The 25,808-nt window shown below is 41.9% G+C and overlaps 1 protein-coding gene across 4 annotated transcripts in view; it reads left to right on the forward strand.

Annotated features, from left to right (window-relative positions):
• Positions 1-25,777, forward strand: part of sox6 (SRY-box transcription factor 6) — a 126,623-nt gene extending 100,846 nt beyond the window's left edge. For all 4 annotated transcript variants that reach the window (XM_026167257.2, XM_026167301.2, XM_026167309.2 and 1 more), the window contains 7 exons: positions 4,098-4,247; positions 6,268-6,445; positions 6,630-6,817; positions 16,075-16,180; positions 22,661-22,834; positions 23,730-23,946; positions 24,691-25,777. In XM_026167257.2, coding sequence (XP_026023042.1) covers positions 4,098-4,247; positions 6,268-6,445; positions 6,630-6,817; positions 16,075-16,180; positions 22,661-22,834; positions 23,730-23,946; positions 24,691-24,997 — 1,320 coding nt within the window. In that variant the 3' untranslated portion in view covers positions 24,998-25,777. The remainder of the gene's footprint in view (positions 1-4,097; positions 4,248-6,267; positions 6,446-6,629; positions 6,818-16,074; positions 16,181-22,660; positions 22,835-23,729; positions 23,947-24,690) is intronic.
• Positions 25,778-25,808: the final 31 nt, after the last annotated feature.

Raw genomic sequence — 25,808 nt, forward strand, 5'->3', positions numbered from 1 at the left:
TGGATGTAAATGCCTGTGTAGTACAGATGTGAAGAAATGGCTTCTATCATTAACAAGTGAAGCACTTTTGACTTTGAAAGAGAGGGAGAGAGGAGGAGAGGGGGTAGAGAACAGACATACTGTAGAGAGCAGCTGTTTTTGTGTTTATGAGCAAAGGAGCTTGGTCTTTGAAGGTAACCCAGAGCAGTGCAGCAATGCTGGAGTGTGTGTGGAAGGCTGGCTAATAGGAAGGCTAGGTGAGCAGCTGGATAGAGGCAGTGGTGAACAGAGGGACAGATGGACAGATAGAGTTGATAATGCAGTGAGCAGCAGTGAATGGGAGGGTTGGCTCTGGGGCCCCTGGGCCTGGAGTATCCACACTCACGCCTACACAAGACAGTCTGCGATTGTGTGCATATATACAAGTTAGAAACTGAGAGAAGGACTGGACTGTCTACTCAGTAGTTGTGTGATAGAGAATCCGAGAAAGGCAGTGGGAGGGAAGGAGGGGTGAGAGCAGAGCAGGTTGGGTGCCAGCAGATGAGACAGATGTTGAGCCATACTGGAAAGCATCGGCACAGTGCACCAGGACGCCTTCCTCCACTCTTGACATCTGGGCTTAGCCTGGGTCAAGGCTGCATGGTCGCCCTGGGCAATGAGCCTGTACAAGCCTTGTGGCAAACTGGGCTGGCGCTGTGCTGCCTTTTAAATGGTGTGGTGCACTGAAGCACAGTTAATGCCCTCATATCCAGTCCAGTGCTCAGTGCCCAGGCCAGACAGAGGTGAATGAGACATTGACATAGAGACGCACTCGCACACAAAGAGATGAGAGTGTGTTTAGGAAACCGTGGCTATTAGACAGTGTTTAGACAATGTAAAAGAAGATGTTGGTATATAAAATTGCAATGGCTTAAAAGCAGTTTCCCTATTTAATATATTCAAAAGCCACAGTTGGAAATGTGCAATGCACCGTCATTGCTGGCAGCAAAGAATCTGACAAATATCTGCCACTATATTTTCCACCACATATTGCCACGCTACAACTCATGTCTTTCTTTAAAAAAAGAAAAAAGAAAGACGCACATTTGTTTTTCATCAATTTCTCGTTAAAAGACAAGGCTTACACTCCTGTGTTTCCAGCAGGAAAAACATTCACTCCATAATTGATTATATTGTGTACTGAGCTATCAGCTTTGTTATTTCACTAAACAAATACAGGGCTGCCCGCCCTGATTGCATATCATACTTTTGAGATGTCTAACATCATCAGCAGAGTGTGTAATCTCAGTTTAATGTCACAGGCAGAAAAGTGAACCTCCCCGTTTAACCTCTGCTGCCTCCAGAGGGCTCGTTTTTAATTACCAGAGGCTAACAAGCTGACCTAGGGCGTGTTGTGCTCACTTTGAATCTATGCTTGCTGAGATCTGCTCTGCTCTACTGGGAAATGAGGAATGATGGGGTCAGACAAAGGATATTAGGTTATGTGTTTGCCTTCTGATTTATATGTCCTGTTTTTGTTTTACTTTTTATATTATTTTGTATTGTGATTGCCATACATGTACACTTTTAATGGGACTGGCATGTTTTTCATAGAGAACATAAAATAGAATATTTATCTCTTGCCAGTTCCTAAAAACCCCTGATTGTAATCCCATTAGCTAACATATTCATTTTGATGTTTACATTTGCAAACTGTAGCTCAGCGTGCTGCTTGTTTTTCATGGAAATAAAAAGTGTTAAGAATATTGAGGGTCCTGATATTTTTAAAAGGTTTGACTGCTCCTTCTGTACTCCAGTGTTGGAACACTGACTTTCAGCTTGACCCTCATTACCATGAACCTCTCTCTACGCCACCTGGCAAGCAGTTATGAAGAAGGGGTTATTAGATGTGAGAGCGTCAACTGAGGGAAACAGGCAGATGTGTTCAGCTCAGGGAGACCAGCTTTGGCAGGATACGTCAACTTTCTGACACCGGAGTGATTGTTGTCTCCAATTGAAATACAAAGCCAAAAACATCTATAAACCCTACCAGACTTAATACTGAAAAATACTCACTGAACACTGACATTTTTCCAGTTTCTTCTTGTACACTGTATAGCAACTTAACAGATTTGACTTTCCCCTTGATTGTATTTATTGTTCTTTGGTTCATGGAGGGTTCCTGCTCGGGCTTAAGAGTAGCCGTTGCTTCTCACCCTGTGGCATTGACCTGCTAATCAGTACTAGCATCCTGACTGTGTGCAATTTGAGGCAAAGTCTAATTATGTTCTTTTTCCGGGACAATAAAATTCTTCCCACACAAGGTCAGGGGCATGCCCATCGACAGGCCTGTTAGCAAACATCTGTCCAACAGACTCTTCGACTTAGGCTTGCATGTAGCCTAGAGTGATAGGCAGTGAATTGAGAATATGTTCTTTCTGTCCACTATTTCTTTCTCTCTCTGTCGCTAACCCCACCATCCATCTCACCTCACCTCACCTCACACAGATACACATACGCCGACACAAAGAGTGCCCTTAACAGTGACATTAACTAAGTCTAGCTCAGATGAGAAGAAAATAGAGTTAGGCCCACTCCTGTGTCCGATCCTTTCCGAGACAAAAGACTGTTTGTGAGGGAAGGTGGAGGCAGTGCTATCATTGTGGGAACATAATCAGTCTGTCATTTCCGCTGCCCATGTGCTGTTGTTATCCCTAGGTCCCCTGGAAGAATGGACCTTTTGTACTGCCGCTTATGTGGCAGCGATAAAGTTTCTTACAGGAGCACATATGTGTTTATATCTGCAGATATGTGCATGGACATAAAGTGCTTTATTTGGTCTAAGTCTTCATTTAAACTGCCAAAGGTGAGGACAACAGGGCCGGGTTGCCTTTTCTCATCCAGACAAATGTGTTCTGTGTTCGGCCAAGCAAACCAGGAAATGAGACAAGGTTTGTTGATTGGCCAGTGGAAGCGAAATTAGATTCTCTCTGACAGCACCGTCTGACTGCATAACACAACAAACCATAAGGTTTAGCTAGTCTGAGGATAGCAAAGCAGCAGGGGAGTTAAGGGCTGCTATTTGTCTGATGAAGTGAGGGCTAAGGCTACGTGGAGTAACACATTTTCTCAGACAGTAGCTCTATTTTACAGACCCCTGCCATTTGCAGCAGGAGACAAAACCCAATTTCATCACTTACCTGGTGGCCAATCAAAACACACCTCCAACTGAAAGAAGCCTCCAGTGGGAGTGCTGGATCTGCAGACACACAGAAAAGGCACGAAAATGATCATTTGATTTACAGTTAAATATTATAAATTTTGATATCAAATCAAGAGATAAAAATAGACAAGCTGATTTTAAGATACCGAGCCATAACTTATAAATTACCCTCCAAAATGTGATGCATTTGACTCACGCTGCCTTTTTATGCATCCAATCCCTAATATCAGTGTATTTAACCACCAGTTCAAATATTTGCCACATTATCAACCTCTTAAATTGAGCCTTCAAAGTTCAACTCTATCTGAGGCAATGTTTTGCCATTTGCACCATGCTCTTGGGTAATAATGTCACCAGCAGCTGAAAACCTTACTGAATGAACACCAAGAAATATAAAGTGATTGCATCAGTGTTCTCTGTAAAGATTTCTAATCTTTTATAATGTGTGTTTTTAACATTTTCTGTGATGGCAATTCAACTGCGGTTGGTTGTGGAACGGGACCGTCTCACATTGCTGTGTACAGACAAAACACAGACCAGAAACTTCAATTGCAAGTTGTGTAGAACTAGAGAAACGAGAGATCTTTGCTAACACACTTGCATCCATTCGGCAAACTTTTCTCTGTGATGAGTGGAAAATAGGGGCTCCAAGTATTTGAATGAAAGCCATCTCTGTGTGGTTTTTAAGACTGCTGTCTCTCTCTGGGTTCAGCCTTTGAAATACAGTTAAGACCTTTGATGGAGGTTCTCTGCCAGCCTCATGGAAAGAGAGGAAAGACGTAAAAGAGAGAGGGGAGATGAAGGCAGACAGAGAAGCAGAGAGAGTTCTAGGGAGAGGAAAAGACAGAATATAAAACTTTGAATGTTTGCTGGATTTGGATGTTAACGCCTTGCGGGTTTCTCCACCTCTCTACAGCAACTGTATGCTGCCCAGCTTGCCAGCATGCAGGTCTCTCCCGGAGCCAAGATGCCTCCACTCCCCCAGCCACTCACGGCTAGTGGGCCCATTTCTCCGTCATCTCTGAAGAATGACAAGAGTTCCTCCAGCCCCATCACTCAAGTCAAGGTACAACCCTCGACTACTTCAACCAGCCCACCCACCAACCCAGGCCTTGAGTGGTACTTGACCTAGCCTAGCCTATTTGGTGTTGTCTGAGTAAACTAGCATCTACAATGTTCAGTACTTCAGTATTACACCCGGCCGTTGGTGAGCCCAACCTCTAACAGACCATCAATCTCTGGGGCTTTAACAAGGCCCTCTCTCTCTTAACCAGAACTCTGTGGAAATGGTTGCTATAGCTATGGCAGCTTCAAGCCAGTAATTTGTGGAACACGTGTTTTTTTTTCTTTCTTTTTCACAATGAAAAGGCTTTTCTTTTTTTGTAACTAAAATGGAATAAATCTCTTACCACGGTGCTATACAACTACTGAGTAGGACTGACAATTTTTTTCCCTTGTAAACAAACTAGGATGTGCTTTCTGCTGCTGTATGGCACGGCTCCACCAGACCTCCATGCAAAGGAAAGGCCGCATACATCATTCCCGCTCATTAAGGCCATAATCAGAAACATACGCCCATTTGAAGTAGTTTAGTTTAATAATATCACAATGGAGAAAAACCATAAATCATGCCTTCAAATAGTAGGAAAGCACTCCAGCTTTTTGTTCGTGTGCTTGCGCTCACACACAGCCAAAAACACACACCCATTCAGGTCCTCTGCCTCCAGGAATATCCATCAATCTGGCTCAAGTATATGGATGTCAAGTAGGGCAATGTTAATACAAGGCTAATTCTAGTCCAAATATTACCAATTATGCCAAAATTAAGGACTTCAGATGACATGAATTATTCATAAATAAATGGATGGCAAACGTATACTGGCATCATCCCATCCCCATCCACAGTCCAGTGGAATCGGATTGCCTTCAGTTTTGTTTGTCTGTTTTCAGCTTCACTGCATGACAAACTGTTATTGGCACAGCAATAACAAGGCCTTGGGGCAGTCTATGGTAGAGCCATATGTTTGGACAAGGAGACACTTGGGCTTTGAAAAATACTGTTAATGACAGCATGAGCCCTAATCTGATTTTAAAAACTGATGTGTACATCCATGCGACTTATCTTGAGCGGTGTGACATTTTTCTTGTGGCATCTTTGAATTATTCCCATTTACAATCATTCAGCATTTGATTGTATTTAAGAGAATCTAATATACACATTGTTTCATGGTTTTTGCCCAGTTTTAGCTTACAGAGCAGTTTGTTAGTCATAATCAAATATTTAACTGTATAAATAATATTTTTATTCAAATTATACATAGAGCATAAAAAGTGCGAGTACTTTAATATGTCATTATTAAATACCTGGCCTCTTCGGGTACCCGTAGATAAAGCATTTTTGTTCTCAAATGTCCTGTATAAAATGCATTTGTCATCTTATATCAGTAACTGGTCTTCAAGGCCACAACCAGCACAAAAATACAGCACCAAGAAAATCTGTGCTCCCTGACCTCATCTCAGAACCACACTGCACATCATATTTTTTAGGAATAGGCATATCAAAGCTTACGATAAAACCAAGTATGCACAAATGAGGAATGAAATTAGAAAACAAGTTAATGAAGTAGATAATGTAAGTCGACATCTGATGAATGGAACAGCTGTCTTTGATCATTGGCACCGCTGTTATCTGGTCATTATTTATTCTTCGAACCAGAGTGCAGACACAGAGAGCAGGGAGGAGGAGAGGGAGAACAGATGAAGATGTACAGAGAGACAGAATCTGCTTTAATTAGTGTGAACAAAGGCGCTGGGCAACTGTGAGGAAGCTCACAGTGGCGCAGCTCCTAAGAAAGGATGGATGAGAGGGGATGGTAGGAGAGGGGAAGACGAGAAGAGAGGAGAGGGGAAAAAGCAAAATGAGGGAGGAATCAGGGAGGAGGTGTAGGTCACAATAGGGATTCTGTAATTAACCAGAAACAGAGGAGAGCTGTGCTGTCTGGAAACCCGGAGCTCCTCCAAACGGAGGAGGTGGGGGCACCCATTAACATCTGTCTTCTTTCATACTCCTATCTCTTCTGCTGTAGGAGGAGGGAACACAGCCCCTCAACCTGTCTGCTCGGCCAAAGACGACAGAACTGATCAAGTCTCCTACGTCCCCGACACAAAATCTGTTCCCCGGCAGTAAAAGCAGCCCTAACAGCTTCATGAGCAAGGGGGGTACCCCCAGCCCACTTGGAGGTCTGGGCCGGGGATCTTCTCTGGGTAAGACGTCAAAGTGTTTCCACTTGACAAACACAGATTTACTCTGTTCAAACATACACCTACGCTATACACTCACATCCAGAGAGACCAGAGTAGAAAACGTTTGTACGGATGCATTTTGGTTGTTTTTCTTTTCTTTTTTCAGCATGACGTGCTAATTTCACTCTGCTCTGTGTGCATGCAGATATTCTGTCCAGCCTAAACTCTACCGCGTTGTTCGGGGACCAGGACACAGTGATGAAGGCCATCCAGGAAGCTCGGAAAATGAGGGAGCAGATCCAGAGGGAACAGCTGCAACATCACCAGCAGGGCATGGAGGCAAAGCTGTCTGCCCTCACTTCAGTGGGCCTCAACAACTGCAGAGCTGACAAGGTTAGAACAAGTTCCATTTCATCTTTCTCTTTTTTTTTAATCCCTGAATCAGGTCCTCTCTATTGCAGGACTTCTCTAAAAAGGAAAAAATGTTAGTAGCTGACCACAAGACTGTTTGCTCTCCCTGCAAGTAGCGGAGGAAAGAAACTATGCAAGAAAGTGGAACATGCCGATTTTGCTACAGCATTAATTCTTAAGACTAATCATTTTCTTTAATCCAAGTCCAGGGAGGTCGTAATGATAACAGCTGGCATAGTTTAGTGTGTTCATGTATGTTTACTCAAATTAGCATGAATATGTTTGTGTGTGCGTGTTTAGAAGCTTGTGCGTTGCCGGTGTTGGTGTGAGGGCCATGACAGGCCATGGCACTGCCCGGTGTGGGTTAAGAAGACTCTGAAGTCTCTGCCCAATTAAAGCCGACTTGCAGCCCTCTCCGTCCCCTGACACGGGATGGGGTTGCTTTGTACCAGGAGCACACACTCCCAGGGATTCCCTTTAAAAATATCTTCAATCGATGAGTCAATCAAGGAAAGAAAAAAGCTGTCCTCCTCTCTTCAGCTTGATGCCATGTTGCCAGTTGGCTGTGAGGAGCAGGCAGAAACTGGGAGCGATGCTCATTAATATTTCAGCACCTGACACTTTCAACCAACAGCCTCAACTAGGTCAATGTATATGTAAAAAAGTCAATGAATATCTATTTTGATTTCCGTCTAATTTGGTGTTTGGAAGATATCACTGTCTATGCAGGTGGCAATCAACTATGCTCTTACTGAAGTGAGGCAAATAAACCGATGCAGCCCATCGAGGCGATGGAGAGGAAGCACAGAAGCATGAACAAAGATAAGAAACTAACTGAACTGATCAATCTCGTAATTCCCCAACAAAAAACTCAAATAGATGTGACTTAATTTAAGAGACGAACAGGTGTGCCGCCTTCCACAAAAGATTTGTGAGCTTTTATTTTATTATTTTAGTTACATTGTGACACATCACGCTTCAAGCACGAGTGTTCAAGTACCCTTTAGTCATCCTCAGTCACAGGAGCCGCCTCCCTGCGTCACAACTGAGGTGAACCTGTGGTCAGCCAAGCAGTTAATTCTGGCATGACAAGAAAAGAGCAGAACAATGGCTTAATCAACAGACTGCACACACCTACAGCTGCACTGTCCGTGTGGTATGTAGAGCATAAAATGTTTTTACTTTCTTTTTAGTCGGTTTAAGGTTTTTTTTCTTTTCTTTCAACTTTGCACTCAGCTTGTGATCAGCCAGTTTTAGAGCAATAATCTGAGATTGTAGAGATCCTTTCTTTTTGCTTGAAATAATGACTCATTCCTCACCAAAACACCTTTTGTCTGTATTTTTCAGCACTTACTTGTTTATGGCAGTAACAAAGTGAATGTATAGTATTCAATACTAGAATGTATGAAAGGCAATAAAGTACTATTTAGAACAGTTGGATCGCAGTATTGTGGCTATTTAGACCCATGCATGCCTTTGAAAAAACTATGATACCCACCTCTTTTTGTGACATATCAGTCCTGTTAAACGGCACCTTAACTGAGCACACCCTTGGACTGCCTCCTACGCAAATCATAGTGAGATATTGTCACCTCTTAGTTTCAGTGACACTGGTCCTATTAGGATGGTGTAAAATTAGATGCAGGCTTTATCAAGTCAGCTAAAAGAATTGCCCCCATCATCTTCATCCTTTGGCTGTAATAAAGAACAGTCAGTTGTAATTCAGCAGTGAAATGAGAGAGAAGCCGAGCGGGTCTTTTGCTGATACAACAAGCCAGCAGACTAGAATGGTTCGAATAGCCGAGATAAAAGCTTTCACTTTGGTCAGTTTCAGAATATTAATATTTTAAGAAAGCACCTCACCTGACATAAATATGGCGTGGTCTTTAATAACCCCCCTCCCAGTCTCTTGTTTGGAAGTTTATCAAAGTGAGAGCTTACATGAAGAAGATTCTGGAAAGGTAACATAAATGGGATTAAGGAGAGGTTAAGATCATTCAGTGTGGCTGTTAGAGGGGGATATTAAATATTGATTTATCCCACTGTAATGACCGGGCAGAGGAGTGGGTCTAAGTGCTGCTTAGAGATGGATCAATTCATCTTTTCATATAAAGTGTATCTGAACAGTACAATGCATTCCTCCCAAACCTTTATCACCATGACTCTAGCTCTCTCTTTCTCACTCTCCCTTCCTGGCCATTGACCTAGGAGAACACTGTGTAGATCAGACTCTGTTCTACGGTATACAAGGCTTTAACCTGAGGACATGTGAAATATTCATGTTTTACAGGAGCAGATTTTCCTGCTTGTCTTTTTATTTGTCTGTTTTTACTATATCCCATCAGTACAATAAAACCTTTTACAACCCTTCTGCAATTTGCCTTTTTAAAATATTTATCTATAGGTATTATTGTCTGCAGAGGCAATTACTTTGTTCCATTATTTACCATCTCTTCCTCACACAGTGGAAGCTTTTACCTAGAATGCACCAGTATGCCTGCAGTCATATACACTACAACCAAATCCATTTGTAACCATTTGAATTTTTCCCCTCTATAATGCACCATAGCTTCAAGTGGACATGCTGTTTTTCAGGGTCATATGAACCATAAGAAGCATCTGCGTGTATATGTTTTTACTCAGATGTTGCATGGATGCATTTTTGACCTGAGGTACCGCCTGCTAATACATTTCCACTGACTCAGCAGGACAGAGCAATCATTTCAAATCATTCATATCAAATGTTCAAGCTGAATTAACACATGAGAGATGTAGAAAGCTAAATATTTCAAAAAAGTTTTCAATAGTAGGCTTGTATCGCCCCATTGTGACATATACTGCATACATCTACATAACGAAGTGATAAAAGAGTTTTCGTTTTTATGTAATTAGCCACATTAAATAAAGACAAAAAAAATCCAAGTGGAATTCAATACATTTAAAAACTGGCCAAGTGTACAATCAATAGTGTAATTGTCTGGAAACTGCAAACTGCCTGTTAATGAGCAGAGGAATTCCTATTAAGAAGAAAGAGTGTTAATTGAATGTTCAGCCTTAGTCATTCATGACTATGTGACAAAAGTCATTTTATACATTTCATCTATTATGTGCACACACACACAAGCAGTGTACTACATACTGTTTGATCATGTGACTAAATCTGCAGTTTTTTTCACAAGTGGTGCATAAACAAATCTCTAAAATAGGAGCATCAACCTCTTTTGCTTGAGTTCCAATAAACTGTAGTATGTGATGTTCTGGAGGTGTCAGATAAAATATATTCCTCTGCTGACATGTCCCTAACCGGAATCAAAAGGGGAAAGGTCAGTGCATTAACCTATCGAACTGCCCTTTCTGCCCCACAACTCTCCTCTCCTCAGTATTGATGACTACAATTGTCCATTTCCCGTTTCCCAAAGCTCAGCCTGTAAATATTCAAATGAGCTTACACTGGTGCTCCAACAAAATCCAGACTCCTAACCTATTGGTTATAGTGGTTATACTGTTCCCCCGTGTGTGTGTGTGTGTGTGTGTGTGTGTGTGTGTGTGTGTGTGTGTGTGTGTGTGATGCCAGGACTCTATTCAGGCAAAGCCCTCACAAAGACTTTGAATATAATCTTGTCTGGTTTGCAGCCCTGGAAGCAATTTTCTGCTCCTTTTCGACTGCTGTCTTGGAAATTGCAAACCAAGGCATTTTGGCTGCAATGTAAATCCTTGGCATACAAGGGTTTGCCCATCCAAATTAGATTATGCTCCGCTCCCAGACACTGGCTGTAGCCAGCAAGTGCTATTGTGAAGATTGCTTACATTAATGCTTTGTCCAATTGTTCAGCTCAGTCAAAAGAATAAAAAATAATGTATGACTCGGGATAAAATGCACCTGTGCATGGTGTGTGTGTCTGCGGGCTCCTGTCCCAGGTCAAGTCTTTTGCTCTCCTGCCTCTTCCCCAGAAAGACATCAAGAGTCCATCTTGGTAGGGTCATTTGGCGATGGTGGCTCCATTATTTTCTACAGTTGTCATCTAACATAGTGCATTTCTGGCTGGCTACAGTTGATTAGAAATGCTGCTGGCCCTGGTGGCTAAGACCTGTGATGCTGTAGTCACCACAAGGCACATTCAACAAAGGATGAGGAAAAGAATAGGCTACAAAGGACCATTTATAGTCTATGGTATTGTTGCAGTAGGACCATGATGGCCAGAGTGTCCAACAAGTCTTGATGTGTTGTCTGGATGTGAAAGGCGTTTTGGTAGAGCCGCAGTTTGAAATATCCTGCTGTTGGTAACCTGAACAGGTTTGATAAGGCTGGAGATTTAAGCCCAACTTAACATCGAACATTTCTGGTTCATCAAGAATTGGAAATTCGTAAAAGTACATGTTGTCACCACAAATTACCTCAGCGGTGCGGCAAAGAAAATAGGAACTGAAAACCGTGTTAGAAATGTTTCGCAGCACTCAGATTGATACACAATTTATGTTTCAGCGCACGCGGGCTGAATTGAGAATGACACAGTATTGCGACATTTTCCTTCCAACCACATGTGTAATGTAATAACATGATCAGAAAATGTTCATAGTAGACATGTAGAAGTAAATAAACTGTTTCAACTAAATTTCAAACTAGCACTGAAGGGTCACACTGTGTGGGTTTGTCTTGTTTTCACTGCAGCAAAAATGATCTTGAATAATGAAAATGCTTTTTTTTTTTCACGAAAAAACGAAACTCACAGAAAGCACACAAGAGGTTAGCTTACAAGATGTTTAAGTGGTTTAATTAAATTAAATTAAAGGCCTTTTAAAACAAACGGGTTGATGCCCTGGCAGTACAAATAGGACTGGAATAGCCGGCCATCTCCGCTCTGTGTGATGTTGAGTATGACTACTATGGAACAGATGCCAGGCTTTTGTGGCTGCTACTGTTGATTCTGCTGCTGCCTGCATTAGCCTTAGCAAAGGGACATCTATGGGTAAAAAGAGAGCAACAGCCTGCATGAAAGGCACTGTGGGTTTACCGCATGGCTGGATGTACTTAACATTTAAATGGTTCAAAACTAGCAAAAACTACTGGAAAGCTGCAGACTTATAAATAACCTTACAACTGGTTACAATACAAATACAAAACAGATGAGGTGCTGAGCTGTGAGAAGCTGCAGCCATGTTAAAGTGCAGTCTTTGTCTGCATCAGGACTGGGACAGATTGTTGAGGGCTTTAGTCTGAGACCCTCAGAGTCTTCACTCAAGGACTGAAGACCACAGTGGTGACTGACACTTGATACACAAAGCCCTGCATTGTGGTCAGGACTACTGCCTTCAGCTTGCCACATACCAGGTGTGTGATATAACTGGAGCCAGTTCAGCACATTATCAAATATAAGCGGGAGTCCTGTCGCTGTAAAAGCTTGAATCATGAGATCTTAATCATATACAATCATACACTTTCCAGTGTGGTGAGATTTAGTTTAATGGTTCTCACCAAGTGCAGTTGTAACTGCTCTCAGAATTCATAATGGGACTTAAATGTTTCATTTAACTGTGGTGTGAGAAATGTAAAGTTTCACTTACTTATTTATTTTATTTATGTAGAAGATTCAGTTTTCATTTCACAGCCAAACCCGATCCTCCAAACCGAGCTGACTTCCAAAAACTGCACCACAGTTAGTTTTCGCTGTACTTTTCTTTCATGTGTATTTGACCAATCCCGATCCATCTGGATTTGCCTTTGCCTTTTTGACTAAAGCTATTTGCAAAGGAGAGAGTGAAGGAGTGTCAGGATTGGCAATGCGTTGCCTAAATATAGGGCGGAGTAGGCACAATGCACAGGGCCGTCCGCCACCCGCCTCTGCCCAGAATACACCCTGTGGGTAGAGCAGCAGGCCTCCGGCACATGTTCTGTGGCCAGCCAGATTAAAGCTTTCCTTACAACACTGACAAGGGCCCTTTTGGGCTCCCTCGCCCAAGACGTTACACAAACTTTGCTATCTACCCCCTTTTTTTTCTCATCTTCCTCTGTGACTCACAGTCTCCCTGTGAGTTCCCTCACAAGCCAGCCATGTGCAACTGAACAGATACATGTGTTACCAAACTTTAAAGACAAAAGACTGCACAGGCAGGGCAGATGAGATTATTGTGGGTGGCAGTTCTCCACTACAGCTCTGAGTGCACTGCTATAATTTTAGTTGTGGGGAGGAGAGCTGCATGCTGAAGTCATTTAAGGGAGGGACAAGTTGCTTGCCAGCGGTCGTGGTCAGAGTGGGAGGGAAATGATGTGTACTGTTATATCTTTTGTTTCCTTTCTCTTTATCTTTGTCTATTCACACCAGCCTCAATTTGTTCTTATTTTGCGTTGTTTCAATACATTTTCCTCAGCTGGCCTTGTAGCATTTATGTTTGGTTTTTGCTACTTTAAAAACCATATATACATATATATATATGTGTTTGGGTTTTGTTTTGTTTTTTTAGATATTGGCCATATACTGATTGGCTCCCTCTTTCAAAGTCTCTCCCTCTCTTTCTCTGGCAGGATGGCTAGCTTCCCCAGATACTGCATGTCCTTTGCTACTTCTCTGTGTCAGAGTGATCAGTAAAAATTTAATGACACTATAAAATAATAAAACTGCCATTAATTTATCACAGCACTTGATGCGTGTGCAGTAAAGAAGCATTAGTTCACTGAATCTTTTCCAACCTTAAAACAAAACCGGGATGCTTTGCGGATAATTTACAGCCCTAATTTCCAGTCTATTTCTAATTCACCGATATAAATTATGGAAATTATAACCAATAAGTATATTAAGCGCAGTATATAAAATTTTATGAAAATTTGTGGTACCATATTGCACAGATAGTCTGATATTAATTAGCATAGCACACAGGAGGGGAATACTGCAATTAGACCATTACATTACAGCACGTAAAAGAGGTTGTATAAAGTATATGTAGATGTTTTTCCACTAACCACAACCTCCCCTTTTCTTTTTTTCCTTTTTTTTTTTCCTTGGGTCAAATTAAGTAAAGCTACCTCAAAGACAAGAGCTTCATTCAGTCTTGTCCTGGGCTGTCTGGTGTGCTGATGCTCACTAATCATATGACTTTGTGCGGTGGAGAAAGAAGTTCAATGCTGAGCTAGCCATTAATGAAATTCATTGACGGATGGTCCCTGTTCTCTTTCCTTCTCAGCCCAACATGATGCTTAATGATCATGAGTTTATAAAAGGACTTGATTGATCAAGAGGGAGCAACGAAGCGCAGAAGAGGGACGAGATGACTACTTTATTACAGACACACACACTACCCCATGAATGCCGCGTCTTCTGAGCAGACTGTCCAAGTAGCATCTGAAGCAGCACCATCGCCCATCCAGCTAATCGCACTTCAGTCACTTTGTCATCAGGCTGCTAGCTTCTTTCATTAAGAGCAATAATGTGGCTGGGTGATGAATGCGCGTCTGTGCGTGTGTGCGCGCGTGCTTGCTCGTGCGTGTGTTGCTTTACACAGAATGTGACACAGAGAGAGGCACCATACTCCATCTTCGCTTTACAAAGTGTCCTCATGCCCAGCAGGGACCACCACATATGTCATAATTAGAAAACACTTAAGTAAGCAAAGGGCCGTCAGATAGACAGCCTCTAATCACAGGCCATAAGCAGGTAGTGGTTAATTGTACATCAGAATCACTCAGCTGGCCATAAATAATGACTGCTCCTTCAAGTATGATGGTAAATTGCAGTGCTCTTTCTGTCTCTTGCGTGGTCCTTTCTTTTGAGGAATAGTTCTTGAATAAATAAAAGCATGAGGAAAATCAAAATACTGTGAAAGGCCTCAAATGGACTTGAACTATCTTCATTCTTCATCTTGTCAGAATTTTTAACCCCCAACAAAAAAAATGCACAAAAGGAGAATTTAAAAAAAAAAAAAAGAAAACATTTTAAAGAGATTTCTTTTTTTGTTGTTCTTGCCTCTGTCACTATAATACATTTTGACTTTTTTCACCAGCATGATTTCATTTATCATAATAAAAACAAATAAGTTCGAATAAGTCGGCTAGCTGGCTACAGGCATAAACTAAATGTTTGCGGGCACAGTTGTTAGAGCTTCTTAATTTTTTATCACCTGGGGAAAAAGAACTTCCCTGTGGGGAGAAAACGTGAAAAAACCCAACAAAAACAAAACAGTGGAATGCCTCACAGAAGAGGGGCTCAAAGATTAATGTGTTTGTTGGTGTCGTTGCATGAGGCAGGGGAGCTGTTAGTATTGTGTGGGGACTCTACCTGAGTGTCTGCTCAGACTGCATGTGATAGGCCTGTTTAGAAAGAAAAGAGGCAGAGGTCAGCGCAGACAGTGCATCTTTGGCAGAGATTGAACGGGCACCCTGGGAGTAAAACAAATGCTTTTTTCTGAATGGTGGCAACATGCCTGCTTTTAGTGTCATCCAGGCAAACCTGGGAGGGGGGGGAGATTATTTGTATCATGCAGAGTCAAAGTGTCCATCTCCTAGTTGAGTCTTTAGAGAGGAAGACAGCCCTTTGCTAATGCCCTGTGTATTCACTGAGGAAGTAGGTCATTCAACAATGGAGCCAGCAGCAGTCGGCACTCTCCCCTTGCATAATACATTAAGTGTAATGTGCAGCAACTATTCAGAGACCCCCCGAAAGCTGTTATTTTATTCTGTAAATGCACATGGACATGACATTTAATATTGTCACGGAGCGCTGAATGACAGGGTTTCATTGTGCGACAAGTACAACATGATGCCAAGTTTAATCTGAGCACAAAGAAACATGACAAACGGGAAAACACGGTGTGTTCTCCAAAGCATGAACTCTGAATAAATGATGGGCGCTGAGCTCAGGGCGCTGTAGACTGGAAGGCAGGATGTAAGGAGAAGATTACAGAGGAAAATCTGAGCACTGCAAAGAGGGCCACGGCCCCATTGTGTGCTCGGGATCACAAAGTATCCTTCTGTAAATCTATTTAGAGCACCCCTGGCCCTCACTGTCTCGCTGCCTCCTGTCATCCATTATAACAGCTACAGAATAGAGAGATGAGGAAAAAGCTGCATCTAGCTCATGTCAAAAGAGCAGCTTTTCAAAACAAACTGCATTTATCAAAGACACTTTTTTTTTCTTTTCAAATTTTCAGATTTGTGATGGAGTTTGTTATTTTTTTTTCAGCTGTTTTGTCACTGTAAAAAGGTGTATATGTGCTGGTTTGTTTACCTGACTCTTTGTATATCTCTGTAGGAAAGAGCACACTTTGACAGCATTGGGCACCACCTTGGCAAGCTGGGTGAGGATGGAAAGCTTGGCCACAGAGTTATTGACCTCACCAGGCCAGAAGATCTAGATGGTAAGGCCATTATTGGGTCTCTTGTTTTGTTTTGTTTTATTTCATTGTTTTTCTGCCTTTTCCCTTTAATTATTATTACATGCTTTTAAATTCAGTCCTTACATCGGCATAATTTGTAACATTTTACTCAACTTTCTAAACTATCCGGGGGGGGGGGATATTAAGAGCAATGGGTGGATTGTCTACACACTCAAAACTGAGTCTACCTTTTAAAAGAAAAGGGAGTTTTGATGTGTAATAAAGGCCTACTGCTCAGTACTGCATGCAGAGCGGTTGGGACAGTTGTGTGCAAGAGAGAAGTGGTGAATGCCGTTTGAAATGAGCCATCGCTCTGAGGTTTTCACAGGTAGGTGAGCGAAGAACAAGGGTGCCTGAGGACAAAGCTGGCTTTTTTCCAAGCTTGACTCCTGTTGCTGTTGTTGCTTGTCTGAGGTCCTGGGCGCATGTGTGTAAATTCTGATTACACCAGTGTGACAAATCGTCATCTGCTTTTGTGGAGCTGGCTCCTACACAGGAGCAAAGAGTTCCTCAGTGCAACTAATATTTGTCTGACATAAATATTTGTGGCAGTTTCCATGGGACTTCAGAGCCAGAGCAGAAAATAAAATGGTTCTGACTCATCTTTCATGCCTCAGAAAGTCTCGGGGCAGAGGGATAGATATTTCTCAGGACAATGTAACACATCGGCATTTTCCAATGAAGTTTTAGGCACGTTTCAGTTCAGTTTTAGAACTAAATGGTCTTGCTCAGTTGGTTCACATAGACTTTTTTAAAAAAAAAATCTTGCTATAAAAATATTTGTTTACCAACTTCAAAGCACATTTAGTTTCACATCACACCCAATTCTGAAGATGAGAATTAGAGGTGCATTTAGTGGATTCATTTACATGTTTCCCATGTAAGCCACAGCAGAAGATCCCATCCCACCCATCTGACTCCTTGGACAGATGTGTTTTGAGTGCTCATTCTCCCAGTGGTAACCCTCCCTCTGTGGCTACTGTGGAGTCAGGACTGAAACAGAGTGCGCACCAGGGAAGTTCTGTCCTTTTAAGTCCTGTTTAGAGCCGAGGGAAAGGCTAGCACCAGACACCGCACATCAGTTTTCCCAGTGGGTTATGGATTAGGAGCAAGCAAAGGTTAGAGGAGAGAAGAGGTCCTCTTCCCAAGGTGGGGGGGTGGCTGGGAGACAGGGCAATGGACATAACTCAAAACACAGTTAGCATTTCTTCTATTACACCACATACATACATATATATATATATATATATCGGTCTGTGTCTTTAGGCTTTACCAACAGGAAGGCACGGAGATGAATGATGTGAAGCAGGATTTTGAGATGTGAACCACAAAGTATTTACTCTTCTGAGAACATGCTTACATCTGAAATCTTGTGAGGATTTTCTCTTCCTTGAACCAAAGAAAGCTCGGCTCCCTGGCATACCATAACATAAAGAAATACACAGTGCACGAAAATATTTATATTCTGTTTAATAGCATAAATATGAAAGCATAGAAAACATTAGCCTTCTAGATTATGTAAGGTCAAAGGTCATCCAGGTGCCAAGTATTTTTTTTCAATGTGAATAAGATCTGCTGAATTGAAACTTGTTCTAAAAAATTACCATAAAAAACCACAAATGTTTCTATGACAAAAAGGCAGTTTTATCCAAAAAATGTAGCATCAGTAACTAGTTTTGGAACAACCTATAAAAATAGGAGGCAAATGAATTTGGAAACATTTTAGCCCCCTCCCCCGAGTAGATCAGAACACACTGCACATACTTTTGGTGTTTCCTGAAAGGGAAAATTACTGGGTGCACCACCTCACCCATACATAGGGTGTGAAAGCCCATTGGTGTGTAGCAGCTTTCCATCCAGAACAGAGTAACCGCATTGAGCAGGCACAGTGACTTCTGTTATCGCGGCAGTTCACAGAAAGCTTTAGGTTCTTTAAGCTAATATTTGCAAAGCAGGCAGAAACCCAACTCCGAACAACCAAAAGTGTGTGTGTGTGTGTGTGTGTGTGTGTGTGTGTGTGTGTGTGTGTGTGTGTGTGTGTGTGGGAATGGTTAAAAAATAGGAATAGATGGGATTTTCATCATTTAACAAAGTCACAAGCCACACACATGATCCCTTGGCAAATTCATTAGGTCTTTACCAAATACCACAAAAGCCTGAGCCCTGAGGCCCTTCGTTCACATATGGCATTATGGAGCTGCCATATGAGGTTGTGTGTTTGTCTAAAACGCCCCCATCACTCAGGGTCTACAAAGAACAAAGGAGTTGTTGAGAGATGTGTGCAGGCAGGAAACAGAATTAATCTAAAAGCCCAATGAGATAATATCAAACAAAGACTGAAGAACAAAAGAGAAGCTTCAGCTGAGAAGTGTCCTTGTGGAATAGGATAAGAAAAACAGTAGTCTTGCACTTTTGCTACAGATCACTGACAATGAGTTTCTTTACATCGGTAGCTCAGAGCTGTTGTGAAGTGTTATATGGGCTGATTGTTTGAAGATGTTTGTTTTTCTTCTGCTGTGAGTCTGTGGGAATCAAGCTCTGGCTTTTATTGCCAGGGAGTTTTTCTGGAAGAAAGCTTAGATGAGAAGCCTTTGACATAATAACGTGTCAAGTCACAAAAACAGTAGGTGCACAGGTCAAAACAATCAATAAGAAAGTTCTGTTTTGAAGCTGGCAAATTGAAATTTAGAGCAAACGAACAAACGTGTGTATTTCTCTGTGAGTGTCAGAGGCCGAGAAGTTGTGAAAGATTAAACTAAATGCATAAGACAGCTGGCTCTGCAGGCAAAAGTAAAAGCTGCGGCATGTTGAAACAAGCTGCCTGTTTGTTCCCAAGTTCCCACGTGTGTGCATGCATTCACACACTATCACACACACACACACACACACACACACATATACACACAGAGGGTATGGAAACCCAAACGATCCCAACTGGGTACTAAAAATAAGACAATTGAGATGTTTTAATGTGGTTTACATCACTTGTGATTTTCACCGGTTTAATTAGCATGCCACGAACTCAGACTGGACCAGAGCCACTGAGCGCCGCATCCTGTCCGTCCACACACATTAATCTCGCCTGATCCTGCTCTGAGGGAGAGGCTCTATTGTCAGTAGTAAATGCCTTCACTCAGAGGTGTTAGATTTGATCCCAACAGGGAGGGCTTGGCAGGTTTGCGTGATTGTTGCCTGCTCACTGAGGCTCATCCTTTTTGAGCGGATTCCTGGGTGACATTATGTGTCTGCCCATAGAACAAAGATGAGTAAGGAGGAGGAGAGGGGGCAGCTGGGGCAGCGCTACCCTCTGGCTTGCTATATGGTCGAGTCTGAGCCTGCAGCTCACAGGTGTGACAGGCTGTGGGGCCTCACTACATTCTCTCTCCATTTCGCCCCCTTTCTTTTTTTGTTTCCTTCTTCCTCGTTATTCACTTTCCCTTTTCGTTCTTTATTCCACCGTGTGCGCACACACATAGACACACACACAATCATTCTTTCACACTGTAATTCATGCTGCTCATCTGCAGTGTTTCCAGGAGAGACAAATTAAAAGGGGATTCTCATATCGCTCTGTCACACTTGAGCTGCGGGCCTCATGAATCACAATAAATTCTATTAAGCAGCACTCCCTCTGTTTCGCTCCCTCCCCAGCTACCACCCAGGGGGCCTGGCCCTGTCACCGCTAAACATCTGTGTTTATTTACACAATCACACACCTAACTAACTGATTCCTAAATGTCCTGCCCCTCCTGGAAAACAATAGTTATTGCTCATTTGCAAAATGTCAGAGCAGCGTTGCGATTTTCTGCAAAAATATGGAAACAACCTGGCAGTAAATTGCATGTTATAGTTGCAAGCAATTTGCTGTGTGAATATACAGGATGTCCCCGATTAAGTCATATATATTACAGGGGTTGAATAAGGAAGCAGTTCTGTACTTCAAGGTGCTTTCAGACAGATCACAGACCTCGCTGCTATTTCAGGTTAAAGGTCTTTCGCAAAGTTGGGCTGTTCGTTTCTCCGAGGCAGCTTCCATCACTTTCAGTATTTTACATATCCAAGCCACACAGCGTCTGCCTCGGAACAACTTACGAGGTGCATCACTCCTGTTGTTCAAGTCTGCAGTTTTCTGCAGCATCTGACAGAGCAGAAAGCGATGCTTTTCTGCGTGCAGTCATGTGCAGCAAAAGACCATGCCTCATCTGGATTCCCTCCAATGAACCTAGTCACGTGGCTGGTTTCCTGGCTAACTATGGATGTGGCACTAGGTGATGGCAGGCAGTTGTTTTGTCCCCCCCCCCCCCCCTTCGCTCTACATAAGAAGATCACCTCTGCCCATATACATGCGCACCAGTATATAAATTGCTGAATCAGTGTCAGTGATAGAGTAATGGCACGGCAGGCATCGTAAATTACGGCAAGCGATCCCAGGGCGCAGACACTGGCTGTCGTGTCTGAGTGAGCGCTGCGCTCCTGAGCTAATGAATACCTTCATCTGGCCCCGGCAGTCAGCAGATTGCCCCGCGTTGATGGATACTGTCAGCCCTCCGCCACACCACATTTCATTGCACAATAAACATGGTTGTCAAAACCAAACAAAGTGAAATCAATTCATCCTGTACAGTGAGTGCATGCTAAATGAAATTAACGTACTGTGGGGTTCGGTGGCAGCAAAGGTAGTGTATTATTTTTGAATTCATGATGGCTTTCGGGCCAACAGCATTTGAGGGAGCTCAGCAAACAGAGTAAAACGCGGTGCTTGCAGAGGTAGAGAAAGTATTTCGAAAAGTAACAAAAATCTCTAATTTGGTGCATATTTTACAAGACTGTGAAATTAAAAGAACACAGGCGTCTAGATAGCAATGATGAGGAAACGCATTTATATATGGTTAAAAGGACATTTTGGCAACTGAAAATGAATCTAAAGTTATAGATAACTATGCATTTATTACCTTTCTCTGCATATGTAATGTTTAGTCTGTCTATTTAAGACAAATAGAGAGACCAGCAAACACCTGCAATTATATGAGTTTGACTCATAAGTAAATACACCTTTTTATTGGCTTTCCAGGTAAAGGAAGGGATCATAAATGTGGCTCTTTGGCTGTTAAACATGAGCTGCTGAAAAGTCAATTCATCTGCTTTTGCACTGTGAGAAACAGGCTTTTCTACTAGGTAGGTTAGACCTCAAGAATTCTTACCCTGTAAACAAAAACAAAGTTCCAGCACACCTTTATCTCTATTGTACTGCAAGTATGTTGCCTTTTTAAAAAGACTTGTCTCATATAATAATTCTGAAAACAGGACATGTTCTTTTGAAGCGAAGACACTTCAACTCTTGAGGCTGAAAATGCTGCAGTAATACCTTCAGTGATTAGAGCAGGGCGAGGCTTCTGTGGATTTGGAATTAATGTCTCTGCACAGCCCTCCATTACTCATTAAGAGTTTGATTTTGTTTATCAACTGAAATAATAATAGAAATCAGACCCCAGGTAACGTGTGCCAAGGCTGCTAGTGGAATGGTCTAATGAGAAGGCTTCACATGTGGATGATGAAATATGCATGAGTCATCCCAAGCTTTCTTTTCCAGATTTGAGATCATTAAAGATGTATCGTAGCATATGGAAGGCTTTTTTTGTCTTATTTTTCAAGCCTTGTTTATCAACATATTTTTGTTTGTTTAAATATTCATACTGCTTTTATTTAATTCTTTCACATCTTACATATAAAAGGAAGCAAATGCGCATGCAAACAGAAATCATTATCAGTCTGATGTACAGTTTAATACTGAGAGAAACTCTCTTATGCTGATTGTGAATGCCCTGATTGAGAAACAGCACTTTGCAGAATCGGCACACTCTCCCAGCTAATGTGTGCTTGGTTTGTTTGTTTGTGTGCGTGCTTGAAGGAAAGAGGAAGAAAGTGAGAAACAAGGGGAGAAAGAAGTGTAAACCGAAGGGGTTTTTTGTGCATATATATGTAAAATGGAGTTTGGCTTTTATAAAGATTTGCAAGAGTTTGTGTTTCCTCGCTTTTTCTTTCTTTTTTTTTTTTTTAAAGTCAGGCTCAAATCTTATATTTATGTTGGCTGTGAGTCTGAAATATATGTGCACAAGTAGAAAAGCTGGACTTGTGGACAGAGAACTGAATTATTCTTGAAGTCAAAGGGCTCCTCCTTGTTCTCTCTGTACTGCTTTTGGATAGACCCGATTTAAAGAGATCAGGTCCACCTTAAACGCCATATTCAACCCTGTAGACTCTGTTGAACAGTGTTTGCATCTCTGCACTCATTTGAAATAATTGTCATGATGGAGATAGCAGATGAAGGAGAGTTTAAACATGGCTTGTCACTTAATGTCTCGCCACGCTCTCTCTTCTTGTTCCTGCCCTTGTTTTTTCCGGGGTCCAAGGAAGTCAATGGCTCTGCAGATAAACCCCAACCCTATTATTGTTGGCCAACAGGAGGCGCTGGACCTACCGAGGCGCGAGTCTTCAGGGAATCTCGGGGAAGAAACAACAACGAGCCCCACATTAAAAGGCCAATGAATGCATTCATGGTGTGGGCCAAGGATGAGCGGCGCAAGATCCTCCAGGCTTTCCCCGACATGCACAATTCCAACATAAGCAAGATTCTGGGTAAGACTCTTTAAAAACATACAGCTGTGAGCACTTGACTTCTTTGCTTTATACAAAACTGATAATGATGCACCATTTATAGTTTAGTTTTGGTTTAGTTTTATAGTTTTGCTAGAACCACAGCTTGTTTCATAGCTTTTGACATGCTCAAGAGCACTGTAGTCAATCTGAGTTTTTCAATTACTAATGGTGTTTCTCCAACACTGACTTACCAGGCTTTTTTTCAGTTTTGCTCATTCTCATGGGTTTATTGCACTCGGAAAAGCATATATCTTAGAAAGTGTCTGGCGTCTAAAAAAGAGAGTGTGCACGTTATCTCGTAGACCACTGTGCATCAGTTCGCCTCAGCATACAGATGGATTTATAGCCCATCACTAGCATAAGTGTTTGTCATGAAAAATGACAGAGACTAAATGGGTCTTGTCCCCTCAACACTGGAGTCCATACATCAGAGCTGTTAAAAGTGCTGTCATCCATGCCAGTGTAGGGCACTTCACCGAGCTGCAGTATTTACTACTCCAGCTTGTTGTTCCTTACTGTTTGACAGTAAGGAAAAAGCCTGCCTCTGGTTTCAGATAATGTGCACATGCAGAGCTATCAAGAGATTGTTGTGCAGCAGACAGTAAATCTATGCATGCGATTTTTCTAGAAAACGTCCACCCTTATTAGGGGTAACTCTGTATTAAATTAAATCTTGATGCAATGTAGTAAAAAGTAAAGGACTATGAATTTCACATTGCATTATTGGTTATTTTATATAAGTGCAAGGTCACCACCTCTCTGCTTATTTTGTTCAATTAGTGGTTATGTTTAAGAGCAATGGATTCCTGCAGTTTCCTACTATCACAAACAGTTTTTCTGGTTACTGAAAATCTGAATGTACTGTGCTGTGTAGGTTCCCGGTGGAAGTCCATGTCTAACCAGGACAAACAGCCCTACTATGAAGAGCAGGCTCGTCTAAGTAAGCTTCATCTAGAGAAGTACCCAAACTACAAGTACAAACCACGGCCTAAGAGGACCTGCATTATTGACGGAAAAAAACTCCGCATCGGAGAGTACAAACAGATGATGCGTTCACGGCGACAAGAGATGAGGCAGTTCTTTACTGTGGGGTAAGTACACAGTTGTGATTAGCCCAGCCTTGCCATACGTAATACACAAGAAAATGCAGAAAACATGTGCATGCAATGCAAAGCAGTGTTTGCAAAAGTGAACGCTGAGTTAACCACTGTTGCTAACTCAGCAGCTTAATTCAGAGGGTTACTAATAATTTAAGACAATAGTAATCTCCTGATGGAGCACCAAATACAGACATTATTACATATATAAGCTCTACGTGTATATTTACGTAAGCGTGGACAGCAGCAGTCTAAGGCTTAACACTTTAATTTACTGTTTGTGGTTATCAGGAGAGTCCTTCTCCAGGTGTTCCCATGTCAGTCATAAGATTCAGTGGCTGGAGTATCAATTATCCAGCGCAAAAGCAGCAAAGAGCAGCAGGAGCAACGTATTGGTTTTATGTCACCAATAAACTGGGTAGTGTTTCTGAGCGGCTCAAAACGGGAGTTGTCAGGAGTACCTCTCTTTTTCCAAATCATTTTCACAGAGCTGCTGGCTTACAGCAGACTGCTGTGGGAAACCCGTAATCCAGCCATCTCAGTTTAAGTGCTGTAAGAAAAAAAATCACGCACTTTAGAGACATGTAGCCACCAACCTAAGCAGCAATCGCACTATGAGCACCACTGAGCGCTTTTTCCGTGTGCTCTTTTTCCGATTATGCTGATCACTTTTTAATCAAGTGCGTCGTGAAAACTGATTGCATTTAATATAAATGTATGTGTTTCTTATACATATAGGCAGCCACCGCAGATTCCCATCACCACAAGCGCCAGCATGGTCTACCCTGGGGCCATCACCATGGCGACCACCACACCCTCACCTCAGATGACATCGGAGTGCTCAAGTGCCTCAGCGAGTCCTGAGCCATCCATTCCCGTCATTCAGAGCACCTACAACATGAAGCTAGAGCCCACTGGCATGGTGAACAACAGCGAGCCGGTCAATGGCGAGGATGAAATGGACATGTACGAAGATTTTGAGGACGAGCCCAAATCAGACTATAGCAGTGAAAATGACACACAAGAGCCAGTCAGTGCCAACTGAGACCTTTTAACCGAAGAGGCCAGTGCAGAAACAGTACTCATACAGGAGGATGCCCAGAGGGCTGATCTGATCTGAGGGAGGGAAAGAACAAAAGAAAACAAAAACTACACCACAAAAGGTTTGAACATGTTTAAAAAAATAATGATTTATCATATCGAAGCCAGCATGCAGCTGTGGCTTCATCTGAATCAAAAGCTATTTGGTCTTAAGTGTTTCTTTAAGTGTGTGAAGCAGTTTGGTTGTGGTAATTTATATATATATATACATATATATATATTTTTTATCTCATTGTTTATTTTTTGTTAAGATCATGGACATATAGACAATTAGGTTATTGCCTAAAACAAAAGACAACTTGAAATTACAATCTTTGATATGAACCTAGGTAATTCTTACTGTCATTTACCTTCTTTTCCTCTTCAATTAGATGATTTTGCTACATTACCTAACTGTTCAAGATGGGAATAATATTCTCACTCAGGTATAGCGTGCCAGCCAACAGCTTGTGAATGTTTTTAATCAAGAGATAAATATGAACAAAATATCTCAAAATGATAAGGAGTGATTCCAACGTAGTACAGAGGCTAATTACACATTATTATTATTACTATCAGTAATATTATTATTATTATTGTGTTTTTCTTTTTGTTATTACAAAACAACCTAATTTAGTGCGCAAGTGCCAAACATTTCAAGTTGTTTCAAGTCTTTGAGTCTTAGACAATCTCTTCATCTCTTAATGCAGCTTCATCATCCAGTCTTTCTTTAATTTACCCAAACAGAATAAACAAATTAAACTCAGGAACTTGGA

Source organism: Astatotilapia calliptera, chromosome 1 (assembly GCF_964374335.1).
Source record: "Astatotilapia calliptera chromosome 1, fAstCal68.1, whole genome shotgun sequence".
Lineage (NCBI taxonomy): Eukaryota > Metazoa > Chordata > Actinopteri > Cichliformes > Cichlidae > Astatotilapia > Astatotilapia calliptera.